General features: G+C 40.7%; 2 protein-coding genes and 2 non-coding genes across 11 annotated transcripts in view; 1 reads left to right on the top strand and 3 right to left on the bottom strand.

Moving 5' to 3' along the window:
- Window positions 1–204: 204 nt before the first annotated feature.
- On the bottom strand, window positions 205–277 carry trnak-uuu. Its single transcript has one exon. It is a non-coding gene; the product is annotated as a tRNA-Lys (tRNA).
- Window positions 278–3782: 3505 nt separating this feature from the next.
- On the top strand, window positions 3783–11900 carry LOC122979285 (fibrinogen-like protein 1). 2 transcript variants are annotated; one of them, XM_044346627.1, is made up of 7 exons: window positions 3783–4130; window positions 9131–9299; window positions 9469–9628; window positions 9708–9805; window positions 9887–9975; window positions 10473–10666; window positions 10859–11900. In XM_044346627.1, exons 2-7 carry the CDS (start codon window positions 9188–9190, stop codon window positions 11091–11093), a joined length of 888 nt encoding a protein of 295 aa, XP_044202562.1. In that variant the 5' UTR covers window positions 3783–4130; window positions 9131–9187; the 3' UTR covers window positions 11094–11900. The 2 variants fall into 2 exon arrangements, with proteins under 2 accessions (XP_044202562.1, XP_044202561.1); XM_044346626.1 differs by lacking the exon at window positions 3783–4130 and adding an exon at window positions 8168–8674.
- On the bottom strand, window positions 3852–3943 carry trnar-ucu. Its single transcript is given in 2 exon segments — window positions 3852–3887; window positions 3907–3943. It is a non-coding gene; the product is annotated as a tRNA-Arg (tRNA).
- Window positions 11266–24085, bottom strand: part of LOC122979284 (microtubule-associated tumor suppressor 1 homolog) — a 67439-nt gene continuing 54619 nt past the window's right edge. For all 7 annotated transcript variants that reach the window (XM_044346620.1, XM_044346624.1, XM_044346625.1 and 4 more), the window contains 9 exons: window positions 21452–21518; window positions 16780–16903; window positions 16441–16531; window positions 15660–15765; window positions 15393–15466; window positions 14644–14742; window positions 13780–13896; window positions 13426–13523; window positions 11266–12713 (listed from right to left, as the gene is read on the bottom strand). In XM_044346620.1, coding sequence (XP_044202555.1) covers window positions 12500–12713; window positions 13426–13523; window positions 13780–13896; window positions 14644–14742; window positions 15393–15466; window positions 15660–15765; window positions 16441–16531; window positions 16780–16903; window positions 21452–21518 — 990 coding nt within the window. In that variant the 3' untranslated portion in view covers window positions 11266–12499. The remainder of the gene's footprint in view (window positions 12714–13425; window positions 13524–13779; window positions 13897–14643; window positions 14743–15392; window positions 15467–15659; window positions 15766–16440; window positions 16532–16779; window positions 16904–21451; window positions 21519–24085) is intronic.

Here is a 24085-nt window from a genome sequence, read left to right on the forward strand (position 1 = left end):
CATGAGACATACTGAGGATTTAGTCACTCGTATCTGTAAACTCTGTAGTTTTTCATTTAGGAAGGACATGACACTGGCTTTACTTTACCTTGCACAGGTCTTGTAGATTTTAAAAAACGTGAACGTGTCCTTTAACTGTAATTGTCTTAAGTACCATCACTAAAGAACTTGCATCGCGATTACTGAAGTTGCCAAAACGACTATCGCCCGAACAGGGACTTGAACCCTGGACCCTCAGATTAAAAGTCTGATGCTCTACCGACTGAGCTATCCGGGCTCTGAGAAACTTCATTTAGATCATCTTTTTTGTAGAAATATATTCTTATGATGGGTTTTTTTTTTAAAAAGTATTTATATAATGATCAAGGTTCTCTGATAACCAGATGTCAGTGTAAAACGCTTCGTCAGGCACACATAAGCAGCTGTGCAGGGAAGCTGAAACCATCGATAAGATAACTTATGTCATCCTAACTAAACACTACAGCGCTGCGGATCAGCTGAGTATACAGTATATTTTATATTCTAACGGTATCTGTCAACTTGTTTCTTACAATAAAGACAAACGTAACGCGAGTTTTCGTTTCCCATGATAATGACGGGATGTTTTGCCTTGACCACGCCCCTAACTGATGTCATCGGCCAAGTTCTCCTTTTTCTTCTTCTTCTTTGCAGGAGTTTTCCAGATCTGCCTTTAGGTAAAACCTAAATCTATGGGTAAAACGGGAAAAACACAAAACACCAATAAAACATAATCTAATTATTTGGGCGATTGTTTAAAAAAGAAATGTAATACGTAATACGTATTAGAAAATATTGGCACATCAAGTTTGTATTAATCATATTTTTTACTTCAAAGTTGCTCATTTTTTTTTATTGTTTGCCATGCTGGAATTACAAATATGCAAGAAGCATTTTCACTACAGCCCCGCATCAATAGGCAGTGGGTGTGCCCAGCTCTGTCTGTGAACAGCCTCGTGAGGCGAGCTGGTTTTAAAAACCCACGTTGTCAGTGAAAGGATTCGAACTGATTTTACCTTGTCCAGGACTGACATTCATATTGGTGCAGTCACGTGCCTCTGGCAAAACACCTTCACTAGCTGGAAGGAGAGAGAGGGGGAGGGAGAAAGAATTTTTAAAAAATCTATTTCTATAGAAATCTATTGAAAACTTCGCATATCATCTGTCTTCTACAGTCCCTTAAAGTTATAGACATGCTGCTTTACTTCATTAAGGATATTATTCATACAAATTCCCACTTCTAATGTAATTTCATTGACCCACTCTCTGGAAAAGCTTGTAGTAAACCCTGCAAGAAAGAAAAAAAGATATAAATTGTGACTAGTGAAAATGTAATTTTGGATATGTACAATTTAGTTTGTATAGCACAAATGCCTCAGACAAAACAGAGGTGTTTGGAGAGAATATCCTGCAGTTTGGGAAATACAAGGGGAAGTCTTTCTGCTGGCTCCTTGAGAATGACATCAGGTATGCCATCTACCTGCTCAAGAGTCATGAAAAGGAAGAAGTTGCAGGAGTCTTCATGGCAGAGGGACACAGCAAGGACAGCCTACTGTCATTTGTGAGCTATGCCCTCAGCTTTAGAGAAATCCAACCTCTTCTCAGCTATCAAGCTGGTTGCGACAGCAGCAGCAGCATCAGAGGATGACCAGCTGGTCGGTTTTGGCTCACCTGTGGAGAGATCTGGGACAGCAGGGATGATGGCTATGCAGCCTTTAAACTGAAGAAAGGCTGTGCTCCTGTGACTAAGATGCACAAGCTACAACAATACCTGTAAAAGAAGCAGCACCTAGCCTCTGACCCTCCTCCTCCACCTCACAAGCTCCTGCTGAAGCCATGGGTGGGTCTCGTTTTCCTTTTTCTTTTTGGTGAAAAAGGTGCATAGATACATGCAGATACATGCTGTCATGGGAGCCAACGTGTTTTAGTACACCAAAGGGGGAAAAGTTAAATCATTTCAGTGGTGATATTATTCATACTAGCCTAAGTACAATGAAGACATATTTTTAGAACAATATAATTATTGCTATTAAATGTATTTTCTATTCAGTCTCTATTTTATTTTGATTCTTTTATGTGTGTTACAGCTACTACCACAGACTTCTGGAACAAAAACATCCTGCATCGCCTGAATTGTTCTCTCACACTGAAGCATCATTTAAACCCTTCCTTCTCATGTTGACCATGTTCTGGTCGTGTTCTCACCACGTTTGTGTTTGGTGCTCTACTTATTGTGCTAGTGACTATGAATTGATACCCATCATGATGAGGGTAAGTATCAATCTTTATTTTCTTGTATGGATGAAATGAAAACAAATTCCAGCTGCTTCAGTTACAAACACTTGAATGCATGTTAACAGTGTGCTATGTTGCTTCTCCTGCTTAGGCTATATTGTAATGACTGTGACAACTGACTACTAATCCCTTCAAAATAAATGCATGTGTGTGAATGAAATATAATTGTCATATATTAGAAACATTTCAATACACGGTTATAAACATTTGTTTAGGTATTGTTTCACTATATAAGACTAGAATGAGCAGCTGAAGTAACAAATGGATTATTTTTGCCTTTACTTACACCAGTTTTTGTATATTGCCAAAATATAAATAAAATATAAATAATTGACAAGACTTTTTCTGCATCTGCTACACTGTCCACACCAACTGAACTGAAGGGTGCGGAAGTAGATGGTTAATGCCTCATATTTCTGTTCATCCACTTAAAGTCGTATTCACTCTGGTTATTTCCGTTACACCTAAACAATTAATTGATTGCTTTTTGATCCACTTCCCTCCTTGCAGCCCCAGCTCTGCCATCTGTTAACAGCCCCGTGCCCCTTCTCCGGGACCTGATGTTTCTCATGACAGAAACAGAAACAGCTGTCACAGTATCAAGTGTGTTTATTTTAACTGTATTTGCATCACAAAAATAGCTATGTAGTGTGTTGTTGTGAATCCTTTAAAGGGAAACTTTCAACCTGGACCCTATTTTCCCATCTTTTTATGTCTAAGTGACTAATGAGGACGACAGTTTTTGATATTGGTCCAGTATTCAGCAAGAGAGCTTCAACCGAAAGCTGCAAAATGGCAATGTACCTTTGGGGGGATGGCACCCCGTCAACATGCATCCACTGAGTGTATTATAAGTGTCTGACAACATTATGGGAAGGACCATATAGAGAAATAAAACTTTTTTCTTTATCTTTCACTTGATCCAGTCTGTTTGTTATTGATGTCACTCTGAAACGTGAAATCACTCTGCGAGAATTGTTGTCAAAACAGGGAAATATTCAGCCATGACTTTGAAAATCTTTTAGATAAAACTAAGCTACACTTTCTGTACTCCAACACAACAAAATCCTCCTGGCACTCCTCTCTCCAACTCTGTCATGCCTGAATTTTCAGCTGATTTCAACAACAACTCAATTCTCAGGACAATTTGGAGTCATTTTTTAAGAACAAAAAAAGACTAAATACTCTGATTTCAGCTTCTCATATGTGAGTATTGTCTGGAGAACGCCATCAGTCCAACAGTCCTCAGCAGCTGCAACATAAACACGCTCAGGAGGACTGTCTGAGAGAGAAGGCAGAGGAGGAAGAGGAGGAGAAAATAGAGCTAACAACAGGGCAGCATTGTATACATATATAGGCTATATATATATATGTGTATGTGTGTGTGTATACTTAAGTAGAAATAAAACAAAATAACCAATGAAATTAACAATGAACATATACAACAGACTCTAAATAAGCAACATAAACAGAAGAACAGGAAGAAGCAACATGCCTGTGTAATCCTGCCCCAAGTCAAACGATACGTGACAAAAGTGCGACTCCGGTGGGACTCGAACCCACAACCTTTGAATCACCTCTCAAGTGCTTGACTAGAAGTCCAATGCGCTATCCATTGCGCCACGGAGCCACCTGTTGACAACAATCGTATAAGCAAATTTAACTTCTCACAGTCTAACAGTTAGCGTTCATTATTCCCTTTGTAACTTCCTAAGTACTTAGCATAAAGTAATGTAAAGCAGTACACGGTGTACAATTGAAAGAAACCTTTTACTGGTACTTCGACAAGTATACTAGCAGTAACGGGACGGACAAAGGTAAGGAGTCGACATATCAGCTCTCAGAGCGCCGTCCTGGTCGGGACTGGCGTTAATAATATTACATTCACTGTCCTGAAAACCCGCAGGCACAACAATTCAGGGCATGGACGCGTATCCTCTTATATGTTTAGAGTAACTAACGTTAGCGGTTTTGGAGAAGGCCGCTAGCCTCTCTTCCACTACGCTCTGTGACTGGATTCTCATATAAGGCATCGGTCTTACACTCTGTATAATAAGTTCTGCTAAGAAGTTGAGTTTTATTTCTGTTTGTGTCCGTATTCAAGGCAGCACAGTGGACCGTAATCGTATTTGTCCCAACAGTCTCCACGGCACAGTACGAACCTGATCAGACTTCCTGTTTGGCTCTGTGAGCCTTCAAAATAACAGAGCAACATTTTTCAAAGCAACAACTGCATCAGGATTAATTAATAAATCACTGCAACAATTATATAACGTGAATTACCACTATAGGTAGCATCTGATAACTATAGAGGTTGCATACTGAACCACAACCACACAAAACATACTCTTAATTGAACATTTCTTTGAGATGGCTACATAATCTTACAACATGTTTGCATGAACATTATAGGAACTCTAGTGGATTTTACACCTGCATAGTAAAATTGACAATCTGGAAATATGTGGACACACTGTTTAACAGTTACTTTTGCTACCCAGTGTGTTAAACACTATAGTTATTTTTTGACTCAAATGTCTCCATTTGATTTGACATACATGTATCTTTAACTTGACTAGATGTATGTGTCTAAACACTGGCCAAACAAATTAACAGCTGTTAAAAAAAGAGGAGCTTTAAGTTACATAAGTGGACTGATTCAGCATCCAGTGACACAAAAAATATTGAATTTGTCGCACTGATTTTTAAACCCTTCATTTCTTCTTTGTAGCTGACGGTAGATTGGTAGTCAAGGATTCAATGTCTGAGCGCAGCACAAATTGTGGAAACAGAAAAAAGAAATACTTATACAAGACTGACAGCAGCTTCAGATGCTTGAGAGTCAAAGGCTCCAAGGTTACTGTGGTGAATCGATGAGGGCCACAGGATGATTTCTGCATTTATACACGATCTTTAGGCCCTTTTACAGGGTCCCTGTGTCAGAATCTTGTTTAATATTTCGTTGATTTTTATGTTTGAGTGTTGTGGGTTTGTAACGATGTTGCTTTTACGCTGAAAAAAAACGGAAGAAGCTGTTCTGGATAATGGCACGTGGCTAAGGCGGCACTACGGAGGAGTCCTGTTTGCGAGTTTTCACCATGGATGTAGAATAAGAGCTCCAATGATACATCCATGGTTTTCACTTCTGGTGGTGTTTTATATCGCTACCATGCACCATTTTACAGTTAATATGGAAATATTTATTCAAGTAGTCATTGATTTATTTTGATTCACTATTATCAGTGTGTTCAGGGTGAATATCATTTTGATAACATAAACCATAGAAAGAAATTAATGAAAAATGTGTCCAAATGTGTTTCAAACACTCATACAGTAAAGTTGTGTTGTGTAAAATGTAGATGACTGCTCTGACTGGAATAAAAGGCGGTCTGACCATGAAACAGTTATGTCATTTACCATTTAAAGACATTATCATTGTTTTTATGAATTATTTTATTTTACTTAACCTTCATTTAACCTGGAAAGCCTCATTGAGATGACAGATAATCTGTTTCTGCAGTGTCCCAGAGTGGCAATGATCATTACTATTAATTAATGATCATTATTAAATATTATTATGTTCTTTTTTTCATATATACATTTTCTTAATTTTGTCATTTTTGATGAACATTAAACAGTCTGTGTAAAGATCACTGAATGTTATTCCCACAACTAGTCAAGGCAGACAATAGATAGATTCAAGACATTTATTGAACTCATAATTCAACACATTTGATCAAATCAAACATAACACAGCCAATATGATTTGCTTATGCACATGTTGATGCTGTTGATGAATACACAAATAAATACAGACATGGCTGGTTATAGTCCTGTCAGAGCTGGTGCTGAGGCTGCAGTCTGACCAGAGGAGGGATGTATGGAGGTCTGAGGTGAAGGAGGATGAGCAGAAGAGTCTGGAGGGACAGAAGTCAGTACGCCTGAATGTGATATAATGAACATAAATTGTCTGTTTTTGAACCAACAGCAGTAAAAGTTTCATTCTTCACCATGTTGCACTGAAGGACTGAAGGACTGAAGATGAGAGCAGTTCAAGGAGACACAGGAGCTTTTACTAGACTAAATAAAAAAACACAGACAAGCAAAATAAACATAACTAAAAACAACTTACACAAAATAACATCGCACTATGAAATAAACACAAGTGCATATTTACTTGACAAGCAGCATCAGGTCCATTGATTTAGATCTCCTGATGATGTCACAGAGTTATAAACGTATCCATTCGCTGTGATCACAGAGAAACTTTTGGTTCAGATCAGGCTGGGTGTCTGCTGACTGTCGGCACAACCCAGTGACATTACTGGCACTCATCAGCTGTGGAAAAAGTATGATGCTGAACTGAAACTATGCACTGACCCAGTGTGCTGTCTTCATCCTGGAGCCATCAGACCTGGAGGGTTAGAGGTCTGAGTGAAGGCCGCTTGCTGAGGGTCAGAGGTGATGATGAGGAAGCTGAGTAGGTATCTGTTGTTTGTGTAGCTCAGCTGCAGCTACTTCATCCTGCTGTCTGTGACTATGCTCTTACCAAGAAAAAATATAAAATTTATACATTCACAAACATATCTATCAGTGCTGCTGCTCCACATGCTCCTCATAGTTGTTCAGCAGCTAAATGAACCTGAACTGCACTCATTTCAGACAGAGAAAGACAGAACTAAAGAAATCTGGATTTACTGAACGTGCTGCCTGTTCTCAGAACACAGGAGACAGACAGGATGAAGGGTAGGGTGTAAGCATGAGAGAAATTAAATGAAAATATGACATTTCAGTGTAAAAGGTCAATAACTTAGTGACATCTCAGTGTGCATGTGTATTTGAAAACAGGAAAAACTAACTCTTCTGAGTCTAGATCAGTTTCTGACAGCTCAGACAACAAGATGCAGAATTCCCACAAAGCATTATTCTGTCTGATATAATTAGACAGATAAACTGATTCAGATAAACAAAACCACGCCAGGGTTTGTCTGATCAACAATAACACAGGTGTGCACAATGTAACTCAGTAAATAAACAAGTCATATTTGAAGTGTTAGTTATATAAATGTCAGTCACAAATACGAGAGACAGAGCAATACATTTATTTGTTGTTGGTCGTTATTAATATCAATTAATATTACCAATGTTATCCACATATATTCTGGATAAACTTTTCAGTGAAGTTAGTCATGAAGTTTGAATCACTGCTTCTGCTTCTTCACTTCCTGCAGAGTCAACCAGCAGAAATAAAGACACTCTGCCAAAATGGCAGTAGTAGTGGTTTAGCAGGACCATAGAGGAGGATCCGGCAATGTTTGAGGGATGCTTAGTGCGGGAAAAATTACAACTTTATAGTGGGGATGTGCAGAGATCCTAGTACTTGTATTTGTATCTGTATTTGTTGAGGCAGCAAAATTATTTGTATCTGTATTTGTATTCGAATAAGAGTGGAAAGAGGCTTAAAAATCCTGTTTTTGTTTTTATTACACTTTTAATTTTAGAAAATTATTATGATTACTGAGCTAAAACTTTACTCATCGCCTCATTGCAGCCAGACCTATCTATTTGTACAGCCATAACACAGAGACAGCACATTGTGTAATGTGTAGGGAGGAACTTCAAAGGCAATTATTGCTTTGCACTTTTCATTTATTGCCTATTTTTTTACAACCTAATTTTGTGGAAAGGAGAAGGGGAACAACAGGTTATGGAGAGTCTTTAAGAGAACTTGTGTGTTGCTTGTGTCAGTAGCTCAGCTTTATCTCTGGGGAACACAACCAACAAATAATTTTTAGAATATTTGTATGAAACAAATATTCGTATAAAACCTACTATTTGTACTTTGCCGAATAATGTATTTGTATTCGGGCAAACCCCTACTTTGTACTATATAAATACAGACAATTACTCTGTTGTTGGGGATGTTGGTGATCTCAATTTATAACACACATTCATAACTCCATCTCTCCCTGCCCTGATATTAAATAAGTTAAATTATATCCAAATGAAATTACAGTAGTTGTATCCTGTGGGACACATGGCCCACCAGGCAGTCACCCTTCTGACTGTGAACTTTATAGTTCAAGAGGCATTAGGAGCAAACACAAAGACTATTTACTCCAACCACTAGAGGGAGGCAGGGAGATTGCAGTCTAATAGAGTCCTGTTGAGAAAGAGCAGTGAAGTGATGCTGCAAACTCAAACTGTCAAACAGGTCAGAGGAGAGTCTGTACAGTCAGTCAGACTGTACAGACAAAGGGAGACAAGAGAGTTTGTTTGATCCAGTCTGATCAGATCATTGATTATGGGAATGCTGAGGACATCAGTGGCCATTCTTCTTCACCTGGCTGCCTCTCTGGCGGTAAGATACTCCATAATTAATAATATGTTATACCATATCATGGGATTTTGAATCATACCATGTTCCAGTTTTGTGTTGTGTGCTGGTTTAGAAATATCTGTCTCTGAGATTTGTGCCTTCACACCAACAGAAAAGAGGTGATAGGATTTTTTTTTTCTTTTAAAAATGCCATTTTCAAAACAACAGTTCTTCTTCAAGAACGTGTGTTCCTGTTACATTGGATAATCCACAGACCTCACTGTGAACAGCTTTTATACAACAGCTTGTTTGTCGGCTGTAGAGCTGCACCATTGCAATTTATGTCCAGTTGTAACATGTTTCTTGTCTGTCTTTAGTCACTGTAGTTATACATATTTCTAGGTTGTTGACTGGTTCTGACAGTTTGCATCCTTCACTCAAAGTCCGGGGTAATCCTTGGTGTGCAGATACTATCCGAGTCTTTCTGTCTTGGTCCAGGCTCCTGTGCCATGTGAGGAGAAGGTGGTTCGTCTGGAAGCAGAGATCCAGGGCCTGATGAATGTGATCAACGACCAGCATCGCTACATCAAGGAGCTCCACAAGAGCCAGGCCCAGCAGCTGGAGAACATACCCAACTCACACCTGGGCCCTGACAACCTCTACAAAGGTAGGTACTGACCTCCAAGAGAGGTACGGTATGTGTCTGTTGGCTTCCACTGTACCCAACCAATTGTTTACCTGTCTGATTTGAGTATTTAACGACATATATATATATATATATATAATGTGTGTGTGTGTGTGTGTGTGTGTGTGTGTGTGTGTGTGTGTGTGTGCAGACTGCTCCGAGGTGTTTGCAGATGGTAACGTGGCTAGTGGTCTGTATGTGATTCGGCCAGATGGCTCTCCCACCGCACTGAGCGTCTACTGTGACATGAACAACGGAGGAGGTTGGACCGTCTTTCAGCGGAGAAGAGACGGCAAGGAGAGCTTTGACAGGTGTGTGGAGTTAAAGTTACTCTCTGAATGCGTCAAGAAAATTTGACACTGCCAGTAAATGTACTATGTGTGTGTGCAGATCGTGGGTGGAGTACAAGCATGGATTTGGAGACCTCTACTCTCCTGATGGAGAATTCTGGCTTGGCAATGAACCGTTACACTTTATCACCTCACAAGGTGTGTGTGTGTACCTGCATGTGTGTGGGTGGTTTGTCAGACATTACAGGATGGTTGTCCGTATAACTCTGTGTCTTCTAGGAAACTACGACCTGCGGATCGACATGGAGGACTTTGAGGGTAATCAGCGCTATGCAGAGTACAAGAACTTCAAAGTGGATGATGAAAAGGTAAAAAAAGATTAAAAAGAGAAACATTAACAATTGATCACTTCTGACCATCTATCTTCATTTATCATATCATCTCCCAGCTCTATCTATTCACTGCACTCCTTCTCTACTCTGTAGGCATCTCTTTAACCTCACCCTCTCTTCTTTTCCCATAACAGTTGGGTCTTATTTAGACTAAGCATGTTCTTTGTTTTTCATGACTTTTACTGTGGAAACAGCTCTGTGCTTGGTCTCCCTGCCAGCTGTTCTCCATCTCTTCCCTTTCATTCTCCTCTCTTCTCTTTTTCTTCTCTCTCATATTTAAATTATTAAATGATTTTCCTCCTTTTCATCCCTTCACATAACTTATTGCTTCACCTAATTTATTATTCATTCACCTCAATCTGACTCCGTCTTTTTTCTTAAACCCTCTTGCCTTCTTGAGCTTAGATTGTTTTGTTACACATTTTTATGACTTTATAGAAACTATTTGCTTTCACTCCCATTTCCATTCAAAGGACCAGTACCAGTTACATTTGGGAGAATACACTGGGAATGCAGGGGATGCTCTGTCTGATGACCCCTCCTCTGCTGGGCAGAAATGGATCGGTCCAGGCTTGGGGTCGAGCGGGGTCAATTTCAGCACCTACGACCAGCTGAATGACGCCGCCAGGTGTATCAAACACAGCAAGTCAGGCTGGTGGTTCAGCAGGTACAGATACTTTAGTTTAGTACTTTAGTCCTGCTGTGGTGCTTCAGTTATGCCGTGAAGAAGAAAGTGTTACAAATAAACAGAGCAAAACAAGGGAACAAAGTTTAAAATAGCTATATATTTATATATGTATATATGTATGTGTGTGTTTCATCTTTTTCCTTTTCCTCTCTTGTTATTTCCTCATGGCAGGTGTGCTTCAGGGAACCTCAATGGTCATTACTACAAAGGACCGTACCAAGCGATGACTGATGACGGGGTGGTGTGGTACACATGGCACGGTTGGTGGTACTCCATCAAATCTGTGATCATGATGGTACGAGCCGCTGACCTCGAGCATCCGCCGCCGGTCATCGCCCCGTTGCCAGGACAACTCGACCCAAGCAAAGCAGCAGGCAACATCATTGATGGTCCTCATGGCCGATAGGTTGATAGCAACAGTTGTTCCTTGCTTTACATACAGTAATCAACATCAGTCACAAGTGTTACAGGGTACAAACTTGGTAAACTCTTTCCTGTATTCCTGTTTGACTTTTTATACTTTTTGCATCATTGTATTTTTTTATGAAAATTGAAAATAAAACAATGTTGCTGTAATCTTATGTCATATTGTATTTATTCTGTGTCCAAAATAAAACAGAACATGGTTCACTGAGGCATTTTGGGCACATCTGAGGTTTTTTGAGGACAAACGACAGACAAAGTGAAAACAGAGGCCAGTGTGTGTCAGTTTTCACTGTGGAAATGACTGCAACCATCACTGGCAGGTTTTGTGGTAATTTAACATGTGACCCAAAGCAAAGACACATTAACTCACCAGTTCAGCTTCTTTGCCTTGTTTGTTTGGGCACGAGGTGATTTTAGAGGATGTGGGGTCGGATTCCTTTGTTAATCAGGGATTTAAGGGAAAAAGTAAAATGGGGGTGGGAGTGGGTACACGGTCCTGTCCAGCACCCTCCTCATTAAATAAACTGCATATGGCTCTGAGAGGGTGTGTGTGTGCCTGAACTGGCCCGCTCAGACTTAACATCCAAGGGTGATTACATTCCACATAGTAGATTAAGGTAGCGGTTGTGAGGAGCTTACACGGAGGAACACATATTCATTGGATCAAAGGTTCAGGTCACTTCCTCAGATGAACAAAGTGAATATTTGTTCCTGTTGGCCCTCGTTAAGGACATGAAGTTCATTCACTTCTTCCAGAGGTCCAAAGCAGAACAGTGATTGAGCTTCACTCTTTGGGGAAAAAAATGTCCTCTTTAAAAAGGGAGAAGGCGAAACAATCCACATAAATCCACCAACAAATACCCGTCATTTTATGATTTGCCAAACCCAAACAACTTTGAGTCTGTTTCCACAAGTACATACGCCACGAAGCCAAGGTTTTTTCTCATCCACCTCTTCAGAAAGAGAACAGGATGAGCTGAATTTAAACTATACAACATAACAAAAGAAAATGGTAAGGATAGTCATAACGAGAGTGAGGCGTTATATACAGACCCTGAGGTGTGCCTGTTATTTAGGTTTTCTTCAGAAAAAGAAGAAAGGTTTGTTGGAGAACCAGGCGTTTGGTAGACAGAGACTGATAGAGAGCAAGGCCAGTCCCACGCTCAGACGTTAAGTGCATCTGTGCCACTGTAATGTCTTTTCACTTTCAAAACAAGTGTCTTTAATGCTAATTATTCAAAATGTACAAGTTCATCATGGGATTCATATCCAACAACACTGTATTTGGAATAGCTTCGATCCTTGCGAGGCTTGAAAAAGGTGATGATGAGGAGAATCGGGAGGTCAGAGGAGAGGAAGGGGGTTGTTGTTTGTTGTGTGTGTGGGTTATCTGGGTGATAAGGGTGCGGTAGTGGGGAAGGAGGCAGAGTTCCGTGGGGAGCTGAAGGGTGAGGTGGGTGAGAGGCGGCGGGGACTAGCCAGCAGGTCACCGTTGTGCAGCTTCCACAGCAGCTCCTCGTTCTCCATGGACAGACGCTTGTTGACCTTGGACTCTTTCTGCAGCGTCTGCTGGAGTTTGGCTTGTTCACTGGACAGCTGCCTGTAGGGGGACACAGAGAGCTGTAGTGGCTAACAGAGTCATGGTTCATGTAGATAAAAGACCATATGAAAGGATTAAACTGGACTTGGATTGAAACGGTTGTAATAACTGCTTCATACTACTAATGTGTTAAACTCTTTTTTTAAAGCTTTTCTGAAAAGATCAGAACATCTCAAACCAGCCTGGGAAGCAACTGACAGAGCTGAGTTGACCATCTGTGCTCCAAAATGTACTCCGTCTATTGACAAATGTCCAGTTTCCACTAGTCAGATGACACACTGATCACAAAAACTTCCTTCATGTGGCTGTCGTCGGGGTAACAGTTGGTTTCTCCTGTTGTGTAAAAGCTTAAATCCCACTATTTTATCTCAGATATTATGAGTTGTGGCAAATGTGAGACAAAGTTCAGATGCGAGATAAAACCATTCAGTCCACACACAAACGATTGACCTTTTGTTCACTGTGGAAGGGCTAAAAATCCACAGACAGTGAGTTAAAACTCCACATACATCACAGGTGACTATTTGACTATTTAAATATGTGGTACTAATGCATAAACTGTGTCAGTCACTGTGTTGTCCTAGAGGGTAAAACACTGTTACAGATTACAGGATGGAGAAATGAAGCTAAAGATGGAGACACTGGATAACTAACAGCAGTGGCAGAAAACACACACACACACACACACACACAGAGCAGCAGGAGTACGCACTTGGAGAGAGCAGCGTGTTTGTCCATTCTGGCCTTGTAGTCCTCGTTCTCCTGTTGAACCTTCTTCAGACACTCCTCCAGTTTCACATTAGTCTCCGCCTGCAACACACACACAAGATTTGTCAGCTACCAGCATCAACTATCTAAAGAAGGTCAATATGTCTGAACTGTATGTTATGTGCTCATATTCAATATCTTCAAACTGGAACATTTTTATGCCAAAACAATGGAAAAAAAGAGAGAAAAATGTACTCAGGATTTTTCCCAGTATTTGACCTAAGAGAGAAGAAAAACCCCATCATGGGTAACTAACTCTCCAAATAATCATATGTGATCCAGATAGATTGATGCCCACCAGTTTGTCCATCTCCATGATCTTCTTCTCCTTCTGGTGCAGCTGGTTGTTCTTGATCTCCAGCACCACCTTCAGACTCTCCAGCTCCTGCTCCAGATACACAGTGTGGGAGTCCTTCTGCAAACACACAAACAAACACAGGTTAGAGCAAGCTAATGCTCTCAGGTAAAGTGACTCACTATGGCGGCACAGACAAAGATACAGAAGACAACAACAATACTGAGCCAAGTCATGACAGATTAAAAGATGAAGCATCCGTATTGACAGAGCAGCAGACTGAGATGAGTGCTGTTAATGACGCGAGTCACTGCATGAGTCACTGGTCTTTTGTCTTAATGGACACAACATATACATGTATGTTATCTACATCATCTTCAAGGCGTTTTATCCGCAGTGGTCAGATGTTAGAAGTAGTAACAGTAATCATGCTCATCATGTCATTTTTGTGGACACAGAGACAGAGAGAAGGAAGTTTGAGTGTGTGATGCTCTTCCTGACCAGCAGAGGGAAGTCATGTGTAGCAGAGAAACAGATTCAGTGTTAACACTACTATGATGAGGACTGCTCTTCAGCTCACACACTGCTGGTTGTACGTCATTCAAGTCTTGCATGCAGAGTAAGAACGATGCTTGATGGCTTGACTTGAGAAGTCTGTTGTGCAATTAACCTGACATCTTGCAAACAGGTTTGATCTGTCTTTGTTTCTTCTGTGTACAACAACATCCCATCTATTTCATCTAGTTGACATTCCTCTCATCGTTATCTGTGTTCACACTTCTCTAAAGTCTTTGTCATCTGTCTGAGCAAAGAGTGTCATGTGACAGCCAGCTGAATGTTGTGTATTACAGCTGTAACAAACTTTACCAGATTCTTGTCTGATAGTATCCGCTTCCTCCTCTCCTCCTCTGCTTTCAGCTTCTCATTCAGATCCTCCTTCTCTGCTGACAGATCAGATATTTTCTCCTGGTGGGAGGGAGAGACGTGTGGAAAGGAGGAGGACACAGACAAAAGTCATGAAGTGAACATTCAGCTTTACAAAGCGACACAGTCACTTTAGAGTCAAAAACAGTAGGAGGTCAACTAATTAAACTGCTGTTTCTGTAGTGCAGAGCTGTGAGGGATTTATCAGTGCAAACACACTGCAGGATTAAAACACTTCCCCTGTGAGTGGCAGGTAGAAAATTGTAGACATGCTGCTCATGTCATCTATCATAGCTTTGTCACATTTTTTGGAGTGGATGTTATGCTTCTAACATTACAAACTGGACAACTCAATTTTTAGTTAAGCAGCACACAAAAATGACAATTTTCCCATTATAAATCATCAGTTGTGCTCCAGAATTTCCACATTTTTTCCTAGAAACCAACCAGAAAAGATATTTGTGGTTAGCAAGCAACTCTTCTATCTTTTCTAACCAAACTGGAAAAGTCTGGTTAGATTCCTGCAGCAGCTGGTGTGTGTTGTTGAGGTGTCTGTGAGCAAAACACGAAACCTCTAACTACTCTGACACTAAGTCCCCATGGATAAAGATCACCTGCTCTTATCAGCTCATACATATAGGGTACATTCTTTTGAAACGTAGTGTAAGAATTAATACATGAACAACACTTACAGAAAGAGAAGTTTCAGTCTCCTTCAGTGTTTTCTCCAGGTTCTCTAGGTCTGTCTGCTGGATCCTCTTTAGCTCTGAAATGTACAAACAAATGCACAAACACATATGTATCAACTGATTGAACAACATTACATAAATTAATGACTAATAATGAAAATATTCATTCAGTAAATGAAAGTAATTCATTCTTCTTTAATTAGAAAAGTCCTCAGTTTTGACTGTTTAAAGTGCTGAGATGTGAAAGCTGTGTATTTGTCCTGAACACACCTTGTATAGAGGTCTCATACTGCTGCTTGAGAGACTCCATCTTCTGGCTGTGACTCACTTCCTGGTTCTTCCTTTCTAATTCCTGTCGGCTCCTCAGCTCCTCCACCTTCAGGACACAAATACAGATCAGTGTCACACTAAGAAATCATCAAATACTGAAGTCCGAACCAGTAAAGGTTCATCTCTGATCATGAAGCAGCTCCAGCATAGACGTGTGATTGCTGACCATCAAGTAACCTGAGTCTCACGTTCATGCTGAAGGATTTTTAATTGCAATCAACTGCATCAGAGATGTAACCATGGTGATGGTTATAGATCTCTGTCAGAGATTTTTTTATGAGCAGCTGTGTGCTGAATCCAATCAGGGTGTGAGATCAGGGCAATACTAAACCAGAGCTTTGACAGTCACACCAAGCCCCTATGAACCAATCAGAGTTCAGTCTGAGGAGGGGGAAATGTCAGATATTTCCATTCATGTCGGTACTCTGCAACCTCTTGCCATCATTTTAGATAACGTTCAAAATTTAGAGAGCTGATCAAGAGAAACCTTTAAATACAGACCACATGTCAAACTGCTTGTAGATTAATTAATCAATCTATTAAATGTAATAATACACCTGTCATGTTTCACTCTGTAATTATTTCATAATAAAACGTTTATGAGAGAGATGCAGGCCAAAGAACATTTTACGAGACTAACAGGCAACTACTTGTGCCTGTGTATGCACAACAGGTGTGACTGTGTGTGTGTGTGTGTGTGTGTGTGTGTGTGTGTTCTGACCTGCTGTTCCATCAACATGCGACATTTATCAGCCTCCTCCTGGTACGTCTGGTGGACTTTGTCCCACTCTGTTTGGTAAAAACTCCTTAATCTGACCGGCACAAACAGAAACATACAATTAGAAATAAAATCCAGAAAGCAGGAGAATCAGTGCAGGCTTACATTTCCACATCCTTCATTATATTTTTTAAGAGTTTTCTGTGCCATTTCAAACCATCTCCTGCATTCGATGTGTCCGTATGAACCTCTTTATAACTCACAGAGAATATTTCAAACAGTAACACTATGTGAGGCTGAGTGTTTCACTCGTGCACACGTTAGTAGAGGTGAATTCCACACCTGTCCTCCAGCTGCACCAGCTCCTCCTTGTGCTGCTCCTCTAGCCTCTTCAAGGCCTCCTCCAAGCTGACGCGCACCTCCTCCTTCTCCTTCTGCAGACGCTCGCAGCTCTGAGACGACTCAACTGCACAGAGATGAGAAGAGCAGGAGACGATGGTTAGTTTGTACTTTTGTACTGAGAACACTTGTTAGTACCTGGACTCAAGACATTTGGAATGAACTATTATTTAATCAAGAAACTACATGAAGAGTATAATCTAGTTTTGTGAAACTCTTTACAGCAAGATTTAATAGAGAAAAGTTTCAACATGATCAGTGATGGAAAACTAAACTCACTGACTGATATTATTATTAGAGCACAGAGCTGCAAAAAGCCCTTCCAACAATCTAAATCTCTTGGATCAAGTGCCGTCTTCTAAACAATGACATAATCTTCCTCATTTTACAATAGTTTCATGGTTGACAATGATGAGAGAAAATCTTGATTAATTGCAGTCAACTATTCCAAATGTGTCAGGGTTTGACCTGCAGCTAGAGATTGTCGGAAAAAAAAAGAATAAATGAGAATGAGAATCAGCTATTTATTACACAACACAGTTAGAAAAACCTCAAAGGGCAGATGTGAAGCAATCATGGAGCTACCATTTTGATCATTTACAGTTTTACCATAAATCATTTTACCATGAGTGCCACCAATGCAATCATCATAACATTATGTCAGTCCAGTCTGGAAGGAGAAGGGACATGTCTGGAACAGTCACTGTCTCAACAGGTAAATGAACAACAGATTTTCTATGTGTGTGTGTGTGTGTGTGTGTGTGTGTGTGTGTGTGTGTGTGTGTGTGTGTGTGTGTGTGTTCCTCAGCATTCCCTGACAACCACATTCCAGTTTAATTACTCTTACGGCAGACGAGCGATCCAACCCCTTAACATCTGCAAGTCAGCTCAGAAGTATGCAGCAGGATTCATTCCTCTCATGACTAATTTAAACTCTCACAAGCACATGCATGCTCCCCTCTGTCTCCACCTTCAATCACATGCTACGTTAATTTAAGTCGATTTCAAAATCAAACATATTTTGGGAAACATCCAGATAAAGAGTTAAGCACCTGGACTAGAAAAGATCTCTGCAATTCACTGACTTTTACACCACTGCAAGTCGCACTCACTATACCCTCTTCCCCCCTGCCACACTAGTTTTTTGGGACTGTGATTATCTTGACCATTGCACAGTTCACAGACTGTGAAACAGAGATGTATCACTCAGTGAAGTGTGTAACATAGAGCAGCAGAACCATCATCATATACCAGGGACATGTTGATGCCATCACTTAAATGTAAATGAATCAAAAAGCACCTTGTACACACGTTGACTGTGCCTGTAATAGAACTATTCTACCTTATGTAACTATATAGTAACAACTGGCTGCTGCTGGGACAGTTGCTGTTCCCCTTTGAATGGAGCTCTATAGTGTGAGTGTGAGCGCCTGTCACCGTGGTGATGGAGACACAAAAGCCAGCGACAGCTGAGAGCAGCTTAGACACAAGCTTGTTCTTTATCATACACCGGAAAACATAGACTGTGTGTGTGTGTGTGTGTGTGTGTGTGTGTGACAGCAGGTGCTTGGCAAGTGGTAAAGTAAAATCATGACATCATTTCTGGACCCCTCTTCATCTCTCCAGTCTGAAAATGTCTGCCTGGGTGGGGGGGGGGGGGGGGGGGGTTTACTGCTTTTCATACAGAATGAAAGCATGAGAGACACAGTGAACGCAGGTAATGTCACTGGAACAAAGAAAACAGATCACCATCAAGGAAATGCTCCTGACTTGCCAGACTCTCACCTTTACTGTTGGCTGCAGACACAAAAGTTTTTGTTTTAACTTGTTAAACGACACTGTCCAATCGTGGGACACTTTAGCCTTGGTGGTGCTATTTTCAGTATCCCTATACTCATTCTGACTTTTTGGTTGTAAAACTTTAATCTTTTAAATGACACCAGGCTTATGACTGTAATCAAAAGGGTTGAAGAACAGTAACCTTTTTATTTTGGGTTCATTATTTTCTTCTTGTGCATGAAAATTGGGTGCATGGTAAGAGGTTAATTAACACATCTTTCACAGCTTTCTCCCTCCTATTGACAGCAAACCATAAAACTGTCAAACACTCAGCCAAAGGGGAATTCTGCACATAGTTCATGGACAGGTTCAAGCGCCCCAAGATCAATAGATCAAAGAATGAGGAGACTTCAACCTGTTTGGCTGAAACCTTCCTGAGTATAAACCTCTCTCACACACTGCTTCTGAAGCAATCTCTGCTTTTATTCTGATCATTACAGAGTAAACTACATGTCATTTCAGGGTGACCAAGACCTGTATTGTAGGAGAGTAAGCAGGAATGCTGCTCTGACCTGATGCTAATAGTTGCAGCGGTTTCGGTACAGTAACTCTGCACTGTAAAACTTCACAGTAAAAAACTATTAAACCACCTAACATTACCCAACAAGACAGGAACAGGTCGTTCCTGTCTGTTTGACTTGGAGAGTATGAAGGTTTAACAGACAGCTGTGTGTGTGTGTGTGTGTGTGTGTGTGTGTGTGTTGACAGCAGGGGTCTATACATTGCTGAGATTCCTCAGCTCTGTGTGTAAAGAGATGGGCCAAAAGTCAAACACGCAGTAAAAGAAAAGATTATAGTCAGTGTTGCTCAGAATGATGTACAGAGGGAAAGTGGAAAAAGAGAGGGTGTTTTTACAAAGAAAGTGATGGTGAATGAGATGTTCTGCTGTGTGTCTCTGTGTGTGTGTGTGTGTGTGTGTGTATGTGCTGTAGGCAGGCAGTTTGTGTGTGTATACGTGGAAGCCAAATTTAAGATGGCATTCAGAGCAAACGCGTGTCTGTGTGTGTGTGTTCAAATACTCGAATAAGCTTAAGTTACATTCATGGTTATTTTTAATATGCCAATGGATGTGTGTGTGTGTGTGTGTGAGTGTGTGTATAAATGCATGCTTTCACGTACACATACACACAAACACACACTATGTATCTAGTGAGTGTGTATGTAGTTTGTATGGTGCATTAGCGTGACTGTAGGTGTGTGTGTGTGTGTGTGTGCTGTATCAGCCAAACTAGCAGAGGTGCTATTGACATGACACACACTCCCAGCTATCCAAGTCCATACATACCAGTATCAGTAAGTATTTAGGACACAAACTGTAATGTTAATTCCGGCGGATGTCAGATAATGTGACCTAAATGTTTTGTGTTCAGATCCATGAATAGAGTGCTTTATTCTAAGAGACACATACAGTGTGTCAGGATGTGTTGATGTTACTGGACTACAGGCAGTTTGTGAGCAGATGAAAGTAAGTCAATCTGAAAGAACCACTGGCATTAAGCATATTAATAAAATACATCATGCATGTCTGAAGTGTCCGCTTTCACTTACACACACACACACACTACACTCCTCCTCGCCTGCCTGTTTTCCCTTCCTTCTTTGTAAACACATGGTTTGTAACCATTATGGTTGAACTTGTGCATTGTCACAATGACAGTTAAATGGCAGGCTGTCAGATGCTGCAGCACTACTGAGTAAAAACACCTCAAACACACGCGTACACTAGACACGGAAATTGTTCCTTAATTATTTTCTGAACTCACCCAGCTGGTTCCAGGTGACGTTCTGCATTATGTGGAAGGATCATCTCTTGTTATTGAAGATTACTCATCTGCTGCACTTACATTGAAAGCTCCACTGAACTTCTTTGACTCTAGATTCTTCAAATGGGCAGTGGTTGACTGTGTGGATTAAGGAAGGCCTTTGTGTGCGACTATTAATACAAGTACTAGTAGACAGCTAGTTCTTAAATGTGCTTAAAATATCAATAAGAATAATAAAAAAAACTCTCATTTGACCACTTCAGTGCCCACTTCCTGTTTTGTGACATCAAGCTACTCTGTTTGTGCAGCAGGGGCCCATTTCACCAAGTTTGCAACATGCAAGCTGCAACTTGCAAAATGACATCATTTCCTCTGGTGTTAATTTTCAAATGTTTAAATAATCAAAAGAAACACCATACTTGCGACTTATGCATGAGCATGCAAGACGACTGCAGGACTCAAATGTATCTGCTATTTGTGAGTATTTGTTAAACGGGGCACTGGCCCCATTTGTGACCTGCGTGTTAGCAGTGCTCTCGAATCTCTTCGGTGAAACGGGCCCCTGATTTCCCAGTGGCACACACACACACACACACACACACACACATTGTCAAATGAAATGCTACAAGCTATCAGTTTAAAATTGTCACACTAATGTCTCAAATTTTAAACCCTGACAATTTCTTAATGTTAATCTATAATCTGCTAGTCTTCATGTAAACATAAAAACCTGATAAAAACACAGGTGCAGTGTGCAGATGCCAAATATGTTGACAGGTGGCTGTGCAGAGGCTTCTCCTACGCTGAGCCTTTCTAGAGAACGAGGAGCAGCTGCACCTCACTATTATAAACTGAAATAACGCCCTTTTGGATGGCGGTTGACCTGTCCTTGATAAGCTTCGTATGCATGTGTCATATGCAAATGCGCGCGAGAGAAAGAAAATGCGTAGGAGAATGAACAAGCACTTGAGCGTGAGGGTGTGTGGATGTGTAGAAAAAAATCCCTCTCTTACCCAGCTCGTCTCGGAGGTTTGCCAGTTCCAGTGACAACTCCTTCTTCTGCTTTAAGGTCTCCTCGCGCTAGAAAGAGAGAAGAAGAGACTCTATTCAGAATCAGACGAGCAGATTGATAAATGCACACTGAGGCTGTATTCAAAATCATTCACCCTAACCCTAACCCATTCACTAACCTTAACCACTAACCCATTCACTAACCCTAACCCATTCACTAACCTTAACCACTAACCCATTCACTAATCCTAACCCCAACCCTTAACCCATTCACTAACACTAACCCCCCCCCCCCCCGTTCAATGGTGGTTACTTCTCAGTTAGTGACCAGGAACATGCTTGGACAACACTACAAAATGGCAAAGACATACATAATGACAATATATAAAGGATGATTTTCAGATACACCCAGAGACATTTGTCATTCTGTGTTTCAAAGTTTGTACCAATCACATATAGGTGGTTGCGATCACTGGCTTTATAGTTAACTGCAGGGAAGTTTAGTAAAGGTCAGCTGAAGCAAGGTTGTGACCATGAATGCAATAATACAGAGAGAGGAGACAGTACTTTCCTACATTTTAGAGTAAGCTTGTTAATATAGGGTGACAGGATAGGGTCTTATACTGCTCACAACAGCAACTGGAACTGAAAAATCTCCCCATGACAATAAAACTTGAAAAACTCCACTGTAATTGTAAATGCATAATTTTTATATACACACACACACACACATATAACTTTTATTTTTTGTCACATATAATTTTTCAATCATGTATACATTTATAACCAGACACAAGCCTCTTCTATATTTTCTATTAATTTCACTCTCTACCACACACATAGATTACAAAGCTGCCTACGCCAGACTCACACACCTACACAACTGTAAACACGTGGACTAGCACACACTTCAACTTGAGCGTACCAAAGTGCACTGCTGCGCTCCAAAACACAACATTATGCTCCTATAGTTCCCCGTCTGAATGAAATACTGCATAACATTTACTCTTTCTAACACGTCTACACTCAAGAAAACATGCATAAGTGACAGTAGTTTAACAGCAGAAGTAGTGGAATTTACAATGGAAACCGCATGCCTGTGCTCCTGCCTTCTTGCTTTCAAAGACACACACACACACACACACACACACACACACACACACACACACACACACACACACACACACACACAGAGCCATAAAGTCCATCTGTTGTCTGAGGGGTCAGTTAAGTGAAAGAGCAGATAGAGACGAGAGACAACAATGAGAATGAGCAGCACGAAGACAGCTTGTGAAAATGAGCGAATGTTTCTAGCAGTGAAAACTAACTGCAGATATATGAGAGATTATTGGACTTGTAGAAAGATGTTGGTGAGAAAAAAAATAAGTCAGTCAAAATGAAAGAGTTCAGGCCCGCTGTGGCCTTGGTGAACTATTTCATAACTTAAAAGGTTTGGACTGAAAAAAATCAGCGGTTAATACAATGAGTGTGTCAAACTAAATGGAAAATACATTCCGCTAAATTCCTGTAAAGTGACCCGTTTGTAAAATTCCTTCCTTAATCCCCGACTTCTCCGGAGAGTTGATCAGAGTTCCCTGACAGAAAGACCAACAGCAGTGAAGAGAAAGAAAATAGCGGCACATGTAAAGACAGAAACATCTACAGCGGTGAACACACACACACACACACACACACACACCTTGCGTTTCTTCTTGCGGCGATGAGGGGGGGCCTTATGATGGACTTTGCTGGCTTTGCTGGCTGTGGAGCCCATGTCGCGGTGAACGAAGACACACTCATACGCACACAAACACACTCTCACACTCTCTCTCACACACACACACACACACACACTGCAAAATGTGCTTTTCCCTTGTTTTTTTTCAGTCCTTCCTCTCCCTCATTCTCTCGCTCTAACACCAGTGGACGACACAAACTGCAAAAAAACTCCTCCTGAATGAGACGCTCTCTCTCTCTCTCTCTCTCCCTCTCTCTCTCTCTCCCCCTCTCTCTCTGTGTGTGTGTAACTGATGGCTCACTCGGCCACTTACACTCCTCCCACTCTCTACCTGTTAACCACAGAGTTCCCTGTCCTCCCTCCTCCCTCCATCTGTTTCTCCTCCTCCTGCCTGGATACTGTAAGATGGAGGAATGCGAGTTATTCCTGCACCTCCTTCCTCTCTTTATATCTTTATTCTTATCTGTCATTTACACACAACACACACGCCTCTCTTGTCTTTACGCATATCTTTTCTAACTTTCTACTTGTATGTGTGTTTATGATGTTTAAGTTTACACAGGCTGTTCTTTTCCAATATGCACAAGCTGAAATTTCACAGTGCAGAAAAGATCAAAAGCTGGAACATTTCTTAAATTCAGGGTAGTATTTGTCTCTCTTGTTCTTTTTTTTTTCATGTTCTCAAAGTACGCCACAAAATTACCAACACTCAAAAAGAGGATTTGCCTTTTTTTTTTTTTACCATAACTCTCAGTATGTCCAGTTTGGTTTCAAAATAAAAGCTACTAAACTTAACAGACAGAAATGGGAATTAAAAGAAAACTTCCATTCATAAAAATACAAGCTATTAAATTAAAAAAGACACTTCCAGCTTTGAGGGGAACTTTTTTTTAATTAC

The sequence above is a fragment of the Thunnus albacares genome, chromosome 3 (assembly GCF_914725855.1).
Source record: "Thunnus albacares chromosome 3, fThuAlb1.1, whole genome shotgun sequence".
NCBI classification, from domain to species: Eukaryota; Metazoa; Chordata; class Actinopteri; order Scombriformes; family Scombridae; genus Thunnus; species Thunnus albacares.

Coding starts and splice junctions, on each gene's coding strand:
- LOC122979285 (XM_044346626.1), top strand. CDS start 8,618: ATGGGAATGCTGAGGACATCAGTGGCCATTCTTCTTCACCTGGCTGCC. Junction 9,629..9,707: donor GGCAAGGAGAGCTTTGACAG/GTGTGTGGAGTT, acceptor GTGTGTGTGCAG/ATCGTGGGTGGAGTACAAGC. Junction 9,976..10,472: donor TCAAAGTGGATGATGAAAAG/GTAAAAAAAGAT, acceptor TTCCATTCAAAG/GACCAGTACCAGTTACATTT.